At 45.2% G+C, this 9,418-nt stretch overlaps 1 protein-coding gene across 7 annotated transcripts in view; it reads right to left on the bottom strand.

The window, feature by feature from the left end:
* Positions 1-321: 321 nt before the first annotated feature.
* Positions 322-9,418, bottom strand: part of agpat4 (1-acylglycerol-3-phosphate O-acyltransferase 4 (lysophosphatidic acid acyltransferase, delta)) — a 306,351-nt gene continuing 297,254 nt past the window's right edge. For all 7 annotated transcript variants that reach the window (XM_070890161.1, XM_070890158.1, XM_070890160.1 and 4 more), the window contains one exon: positions 322-799. In XM_070890161.1, the coding sequence (XP_070746262.1) occupies positions 711-799 (89 nt within the window). In that variant the 3' untranslated portion in view covers positions 322-710. The remainder of the gene's footprint in view (positions 800-9,418) is intronic.

Raw genomic sequence — 9,418 nt, 5'->3', positions numbered from 1 at the left:
TCTACCCGACTAGAACTGCAGAAAAAAAAATGTGGAGAATTGCGATTTCTAAGATAGTCCGTTCTCCACCAGTTGCTCTTAAAAATCAGGCGCAAATCATGTGGAAACTTGGGCCCGTAGATGCAAATCTGTTAACTTTGGTCCTGTGGTACAGCAGCAATCTGCAGTACCAGATCCACCTACTCTGATCAGTCAAAGTTTCATCCTTTATTGCCAGGCATGAGTCCATATACTAAAATATTTCAGCACATAGTGATAGAAGCTCCATTCCTATAACCATGAAGAATGACTCAGATTCAGTGAAATACAAATGCATTTGAATAAGTTAGAAGCACAATTTTATGTCGTTAGAAAAAGGCTGAATTCTTCGGTTACACCAGGTTTTTAAAAAAAAAGTAATTTCCATTTAGATTGAAATGTCATAATATTGCAAGCCTCGATAGGTCAGATCTTTAAGTGACACTATTGGTGTGGTATTCTGTGACAATATCCAATTTCACCACTTGTTAATGTGAATGGCTTCACACACCACATACATCACAAAGGATAGCGATCCACTCTATCCTTTTACGCAGATTAAGATACCACTCTACACAGTGATCTGCACACTAATTTAGATGCATCATCCCCTTGAACTCAGTATCTTCCACAACTCCTCTTCAAAAATATATATATGCTCCCTTAAAAGGTACTACCAGTCTCCATGGAAATTAATTTTTTCGGTTCATGTCCTTGTTGCCATAGCTGGAGCCCTTTTCTATTTCTGTCATTCCGATCATCCATCGCATAACAACAGAGGCTGGAAAACAAACAGATATCATTTTCAATACATAATAATACAGATAAATCAATACAGTAATAACTGCAATACAAATCGATGACAGCTTTGGTTTACTTATCCTTTACAGGAAACTTAATATTTTCTCAGTTGGAGTTTAGCATTAGATACAGTTTGTCCTCAGTCAACAATTCATTCACCTTCACTTTCAAATGGCAATAAGTATGCATGTGGGGTCGGGGAACAAATATTGGAACAGATAGCTGACTACCTGCAAGACAGAAGGCAGAGAGTAGGGGTAATTCACAGTGGCAGAAGGTGGTGTCCCACAAAGATTAATGCTGGAGCCACTGTTGTTCACGATTTATGTTGACGATTTAGATTTTGGAATCAAAAAAACTATTTCTAAATTTGCGGATTACACCAAATTGGGAATAGTCAATACTGAGGATGACTGAAACATTGCAGAATGGGCATATGAATTTTATACAGATATGTTTATAGAGGCACTGGACAGCAATGTTCCTGCTAATGTTTTGTTGCCTACGTGGCCCCTTCAAGACAGGCCATTTAAGATTCTGGGCATGCGCGGTTTTACAATTTAAAAGCCAACTCACTGGCTGCAGGGGACCCCGCAGAGCAAAAGGGAACATTATTGGAGAGGGTGTAAAATAGATTTAGAAGGATGATACCAGAAATGCGAGGTTATACCCATCAGGAAAGGATAAACAGGCTGGGTCTCATTTTTCTTGAAAAGAGAAGGCTGAGGGGTGACCTAATAGAGGTCTTTAAAATTATAAAGGGTTTTGATAAGAGTCGACACTTGTGGGAAAGAGTAAAAACTATCGGACATCAATATAGTCACCAAGAAATCAAATAGGGAAGTCAGAATAAACTGATTTACCCAGAGAATGGTGAGAATGTGGAACCACAGGGGGTAGTCGAGGCAAATAGTAAAGATGCATTGAAGGGGAGATTAGACAAGTATATGAGGGGGGAGGGAATAGAGGGTTATGCTGATAGATTTAGAGAGAAAGGATGGGAAGAGGCTCGAGTGGAGCATAAACGTCGGCATGGACTGGTTGGGCCAAACGGCTTGTTTCTGTGCTGCATATTCTATGTAATTCTAAGTACTTGGAAACATTACTTGAATAATCCTAACACTGTAAGCCAAAATTATCACAATTGTGAAGTACATAGAAACATCGAAAATAGGTGCAGGAGTAGGCCATTCGGCCCTTTGAGCCTGCACCACCATTCAATAAGATCATGGCTGATCATTCCCTCAGTACCCCTTTCCTGCTTTCTCTCCATACCTCTTGATCCCCTTAACCGTAAGAACCTTATCTAACTCCCTCTTGAATATATCCAATGAACTGGCATCAACAACTCTCTGCGGCAGGGAATTCCACAGGTTAACAACCCTTTGAGTGAAGAAGTTTCTCCTCATCTCAGTCCTAAATGGCCTACCCCTTATCCTAAGACTATGTCCCCTGGTTCTGGACTTCCCCAACATCGGGAACATTCTTCCCGCATCTAACCTGTCCAGTCCCGTCAGAATCTTATATGTTTCTATGAGATCCCCTCCCATCCTTCTAAACTCCAGTGAATAAAGGCCCAGTTGATCCTGTCTCCCCTCATATGGAATCAGCCTGGTGAACCTTCGCTGCACTCCCTCAATAGCAAGAACGTCCTTCCTCAGATTAGGAGACCAAAGCTGAACACAATATTCCAGGTGAGGCCTCACTAAGGCCCTGTACAACTGCAGTAAGACCTCCCTGCTCCTATACTCAAATCCCCTAGCTATGAAGGCCAACATACCACTTGCCTTATTCACCGCCTGCTGTACCTGCATGCCAACTTTCAATGACTGATGAACCATGACACCCAGGTCTCGTTGCACATCCCCTTTTCCTAATCTGCCGCCATTCAGATAATATTCTGCCTTTGTGTTTTTGCCCCAAAAATGGATAACTTCACATTTATCTACATTATACTGCATCTGCCATGCATTTGCCCACTCACCTAACCTGTCCAAGTCACCCTGCAGCCTCTTAGCGTCCTCCTCACAGCTCACACCGCCACCCAGTTTAGTGTCATCTGCAAACTTGGAGATATTACACTCAATTCCTTCATCCAAATCGTTAATGTATATTGTAAAGAGCTGGGGTCCCAGCACTGAGTCCTGCGGCACTCAATTAGTCACTGCTTGCCGTTTATCCCTTCAACCTTCCGGATATAAAAGGGGTCAGAGGGTCTAGTAAGGAGGAGGAACTGAGGGAAATCTTTATTAGTCGGGAAATTGTGTTGGGGAAATTGATGGGATTGAAGGCCGATAAATCCCCAGGGCCTGATGGACTGCATCCCAGAGTACTTAAGGAGGTGGCCTTGGAAATAGCGGATGCATTGACAGTCATTTTCCAACATTCCATTGACTCTGGATCAGTTCTTATAGAGTGGAGGGTAGCCAATGTAACCCCAATTTTTAAAAAAGGAGGGAGAGAAAGCAGGGAATTATAGACCGGTCAGCCTGACCTCAGTAGTGGGTAAAATTATGGAATCAATTATTAAGGATGTCATTGCAGCGCATTTGGAAAATGGTGACATGATAGGTCCAAGTCAGCATGGATTTGTGAAAGGGAGATCATGCTTGACAAATCTTCTGGAATTTTTTGAGGATGTTTCCAGTTAAGTGGACAAAGGATGTGGTATATTTGGACTTTCAGAAGGCTTTCGACAAGGTCCCGCACAGGAGATTAATGTGCAAAGTTAAAGCACATGGGATTGGGGGTAGTGTGCTGACGTGGATTGAGAACTGGTTGTCAGACAGGAAGCAAAGAGTAGGAGTAAATGGGTACTTTTCAGAATGGCAGGCAGTGACTAGTGGGGTACCGCAAGGTTCTGTGCTGGGGCCCCAGCTGTTTACATTGTACATTAATGATTTAGACGAGGGGATTAAATGTAGTATCTCCAAATTTGTGGATGACACTAAGTTGGGTGGCAGTGTGAGCTGCGAGGAGGATGCTATGAGGCTGCAGAGTGACTTGGATAAGTTCAGGTGAGTGGGCAAATGCGTGGCAGATGAAGTATAATGTGGATAAATGTGAGGTTATCCACTTTGGTGGTAAAAACAGAGAGACAGACTATTATCTGAATGGTGACAGATTAGGAAGGGGGAAGGTGCAGCGAGACCTGGGTGTCATGGTACATCAGTCATTGAAGGTTGGCATGCAGGTACAGCAGGCGGTTAAGAAAGCAAATGGCATGTTGGCCTTCATAGCAAGGGGATTTGAGTACAGGGGCAGGGAGGTGTTGCTACAGTTGTATAGGGCCTTGGTGAGGCCACACCTGGAGTATTGTGTACAGTTTTGGTCTCCTAACTTGAGGAAGGACGTTCTTGCTATTGAGGGAGTGCAGCGAAGATTCACCAGACTGATTCCCGGGATGGTGGGACTGACCTATCAAGAAAGACTGGATCAACTGGGCTTGTATTCACTGGAGTTCAGAAGAGTGAGAGGGGACCTCATAGAAACGTTTAAAATTCTGACGGGTTTGGACAGGTTGGATGCAGGAAGAATGTTCCCAATGTTGGGGAAGTCCAGAACCAGGGGTCACAGTCTAAGGATAAGGGGTAAGCCATTTAGGACCGAGATGAGGAGAAACTTCTTCACCCAGAGAGTGGTGAACCTGTGGAATTCTCTACCACAGAAAGTAGTTGAGGCCAATTCACTAAATATATTCAAAAGGGAGTTAGATGAAGTCCTTACTACTCGGGGGATCAAGGGGTATGGCGAGAAAGCAGGAAGGGGGTACTGAAGTTTCATGTTCAGCCATGAACTCATTGAATGGCGGTGCAGGCTAGAAGGGCTGAATGGCCTGCTCCTGCACCTATTTTCTATGTTTCTATGTTTCTATCCCGAATCTCTGCTTCCTGTCTGCCAATCAGTTCTTTATCGTCAGTACATTACCCCGAATACCATGCGCTTTGATTTTGCACACCAATCTCTTGTGCGAGACCTTGTCAAAAGCCTTCTGAAAGTCCAAATACATCACATCCACTGGTTCTCCCTTGTCCACTCTGCTAGTTACATCCTCAAAAAATTCCAGAAGATTCGTCAAGCATGATTTCCCCTTCATAAATCCATGCTAACTTGGACCATCTTGTCACTACTTTCCAAATGTGCTGCTATTTCATCCTTAATGATTGATTCCAACATTTTACCCACTACTGTTAGGTTAACCGGTCTATAATTACCCGCTTTCGCTCTCCCTCCTTTTTTAAAAAGTGGTGTTACTTTAGCTACCCTCCAGTCCATAGGAACTGATCCAGAGTCGATAGATTGTTGGAAAATGATCACCAATGCATCCACTATTTCTAGGGCCACTCCCTTAAGTACTCTGGGATGCAGACTATCAGGCCCTGGGGATTTATCGGCCTTCAATCCCATCAATTTCCCTAACACAATTTCCCACCTAATAAGGATATCCTTCAGTTCCTCCTTCTCACTAGGCCCACTGTCCCCTCGTACATTCAGAAGGTTATTTGTGTCTTCCTTCGTGAAGGCAGAACCAAAGTATTTGTTCAATTGGTCTGCCATTTCTTTGTTCCCCATTATAAATTCACCTGAATCCAACTGCAAGGGACCTACGTTTGCCTTCACTAATCTTTTTCTCTTCACATATTTATAGAAGCTTTTGCAGTCAGTTTTTATGCTCCCTACAAACTTCCTCTCATACTCTATTTTCCCCCTCTTAATTAAACTCTTAGTCCTCCTCTGTTGAATTCTAAATTTCTCCCAGTCCTCAGGTTTGTTGCTTTTTCTAGCCAATTTATATGCCTCTTCCTTGGTTTTAACACTATCCTTAATTTCCCTTGTTAGCCATGGTTGAGCCACCTTCCCAGTTTTATTTTTACTCCAGACAGGGATGTACAATTGCTGAAGTTCATCCATGTGATCTTTAAATGTTTGCCATTGCTTATCCACCGTCAACCCTTTAAGTATCCTTTGCCAGTCTATTCTAGCCAATTCACGCCTCATACCATCGAAGTTACCTTTCCTTAAGTTCAGGACCCTTGTTTCCGAATTAACTGTGTCACTCTCTATCTTAATAAAGAATTATACCATATTATGGTCACTCTTCCCCAAGATGCCTTGCACAATAAGATTGCCAATTAATCCCTTCTCATTACACATCACCCAGTCTAGGATGGCCAGTTCTCCAGTTGGTTCCTCGTCACATTGGAGTGTATTAGTCCCTCGACTAATACACTCCAGGAAATCCTCCTCCACCGCATTGCTACCAATTTGGTTAGCCCAATTAATATGTAGATTAAAGTCGCCCATGATAACTGCTATACCTTTATTGCACACATCCCTTATTTCTTGTTTGATGCTGTCCCCAACCTCACTACTACTGTTTGGTGGTCTGTACACAACGCCCACTAGCGTTTTCTGCTCTTTGGTATTCCGCAGCTCCACCCATACCGATTCCACATCATCCAGGCTAATGTCCCTCCTTACTATTGTATTAATTTCCTCTTTAACCAGTAACGCCACCCCACCTCCTTTCCCTCTCTGCCTATCCTTCCTAAATGTTGAATACCCCTGGATGTTGAGTTCCCAGCCTTGGTCACCCTGGAGCCATGTCTCCGTGATGCCAATTACATCATATCCGTTAACTGCTGTCTGCGCAGTTAATTTGTCCACCTTATTCCGAATACTCCTCGCATTGAGGCACAGAGCCTTCAGGCCGGTCTTTTTAAACACACTTTGCCCCTTTGGAATTTTGCTGTAATGTGGCCCCTTTTTGTTTTTTGCCTTGGGTTTCTCAGCCCTCCACTTTTACTATTCTCTTTTCTATCTTTTGCTTCTGCCTCCATTTTATTTCCCTCTGTCTCCCTGCATAGGTTCCCATCCCCCCTGCCATGTTAGTTTAACTCTTCCCCAACTAGCAAACACTCCCTCAGTACATTGGTTCCGGTCCTGCCCAGATGTAGACCATCTGGTTTGTGCTGGTCCCACCTCCCCCAGAAACGGTTCCAATGTCCCAGGAATTTGAATTCCTCCCTTCTGCACCATTTCTGAAGCCACGTATTCATCTGAGCTATCCTGCGATTCCTACTCTGACTAGCACGTGGCACTGATAGCAATCCTGAGAATACTACTTTTGAGGTCCTACTTTTTAATTTAGCTCCTAGCTCCCTAGATTTGTCACGTAAGACCTCATCCCGTTTTTTACCTATATCGTTGGTACCAATGCGCACCACGACAACTGGCTGTTCACCCTCCCTTTTCAGAATGTCCTGCACCCGCTCCGAGACATCCTTGACCCTTGCACCAGGGAAGTAACATACCATCCTGGAGTCTCGGTTGCGGCCACAGAAACGCCTATCTATTCCCCTTACAATCGAATCCCCTATCACTATAGCTCTCCCACTCTTTTTCCTGCCCTCCTGTGCAGCAGAGCCACCCACGGTGCCATGAACTTGGCTGCTGCTGCTCCCCCCTGATGAGTCATCCCCCTCGACAGTACCCAAAGCAGTGTATCTGTTTTGCAGGGGGATGACTGCAGGGGACCCCTGCACTACCTTCCTTGCACTGCTCTTCCTGTTGGTCACTCATTTACTATCTGGCTGTGTACCCTTTACCTGCGGTAAGACCAACTCGCTAAACAGGTTGAACCCCTCTGATCCGGAACCCTCGGGACCTGGCCTGTGCTGGATAAGGGATTTTTCCGGATGAGGGGAGGTCACATTAAATTGGATGGTACAGGTACTGAGCAAGGGGATATCGGGGCTGATTGGCTTGGGGCTGGGAGTGCGGCAGAGAGATCTGGGGGGGGGGGGTGGATCACAGGGTCAAGCCAACAATTGCAGGAGTCGGCAGCGAGGAGGACTTCAATTTGTTTATGTTGGGAGCTCTGCGCATGCGCCACCCGGTGGCCGGGAATGGTTCTGGACAAGGGATGGTGGTGGATAAGGGAGTCCCGGATAAAGGAGGTTCAACCTGGTATCTCAATCTTCTTTATGATTGTTGAAGTGTCTTTGTGGTTATTTTGCCATTATTGACAATCACCAAATTACATTAAACATTTCTCCCCAAGCTAATTCCACCAAATATATTCTACCCAAACATATACAAGTGGAAAATGCCACCACGCATCTCAATCAAGCTCAGTCTGGAGGAAAACTTTTCACAATTGTGATCTTAGTATAATGTAAAGTGACGCGAGTGGGATTTACATCATCATCATTATCATCATCATAGTCAGTCCCCGAGGAAGACCTGCTTCCACTCTTAGCATGAGTCCTTAGGTGGCTGTACAGTCCAATACAAGAACCACAGTCTCTGTCACAGGTGGGACAGATAGTCGTTGAGGGAAGGGATGGGTGGGACTAGTTTGCCGCACGCTTTTTCCGCTGCCTGCGTTTGATTTCTGCATGCTCTCGGCGATGAGACTCGAGGTGCTCAGCGCCCTCCCGGATGCACTTCCTCCACTTAGGGCGGTCTTTGGCCAGGGACTCCCAGGTGTCGGTGGGGATGTTGCACTTTATCAGGGAGGCTTTGAGGGTGTCCCTGTAACGTTTCCTCTGCCCACCTTTGGCTCGTTTGCAGTGAAGGAGTAGAGCGCTTGCTTTGGGAGTCTCGTGTCTGGCATGCAAACTCTGTGGCCTGCCCAGTGGAGCTGATCAAGTGAGGTCAGTGCTTCAATACTAGGAACGTGGGTCTGGACGAGGACGCTAACATTAGCGCGTCTGTCCTCCCAGGGAATTTGTAGGATCTTGCGGAGACATCGTTGGTGGTATTTCTCCAGTGACTTGAGGTGTCTCTGCTGTACATGGTCCATGTTTGAGTGATACAGGAGGGCTGGTATTACTACAGCCCTGTAGACCATGAATTTGGTGACAGTTTTGAGAGCCTGGTCCTCAAAAACATTTTTACTCAGGTGGCCGAAGAATGATCTCGTCGTCCCTGGCCGTTCTTATTGATGGGAGGCTCCCGAAATAAGGGAAGTGGTCCACATTGTCCAGGGCCGCACCGTGGATCTTGATGACTGGAGGGCAGTGCTGTGTGGCGAGGAGAGGCTTGTGGGGAACCTTTATCTTACTGATGTTTAACGTAAGGCCTATACTTTCGTATGCCTCAATAAATACGGGATTTACATGCACTGCTGCAGAATGATTACCTGCACAAGCTAGCTGTCTCATTCACAGCACAAGGATGTAGATGAACTCCACAAGCCTTGGGGAGTTCACACCATGCTCCATAGCTGTGCTCCATTCCTGGGCTTGCCTAAGCTCTGCTCCCAAGCTTAAATTCAACAACCAGTTGTGCCAGGCATGTAGCCCAAACTCCTTCTCAACCCATGGGCAATGCCATAGAAAGCCCTTCACTTGCAAACGTATGTTTACCTTTTGCTCCTTCTCCTACCTCTAGTATAGGAGTTCTTTGTCATAACAGCCTTCAGATGGTTAATGATACCACACAACCACTGTCAGCAAAAGGCCATGTACTAGCAGTGGGGAGAGGTAGCTATTTCTCATTTGCCCCTTCCTGCAATTCGGAGATCAATTTTGTCCCAAGATGTACCCTCAATATACCATCCATTCTGTGTATTTATTAGTTTTGAGCTCTTTGA

Source organism: Pristiophorus japonicus, chromosome 9, assembly GCF_044704955.1.
Source record: "Pristiophorus japonicus isolate sPriJap1 chromosome 9, sPriJap1.hap1, whole genome shotgun sequence".
Classification (NCBI taxonomy): Eukaryota; Metazoa; Chordata; class Chondrichthyes; family Pristiophoridae; genus Pristiophorus; species Pristiophorus japonicus.
The sequence above is the reverse complement of the archived record's forward strand: the minus strand, read 5'-3'. Positions and strand labels throughout refer to the sequence as shown.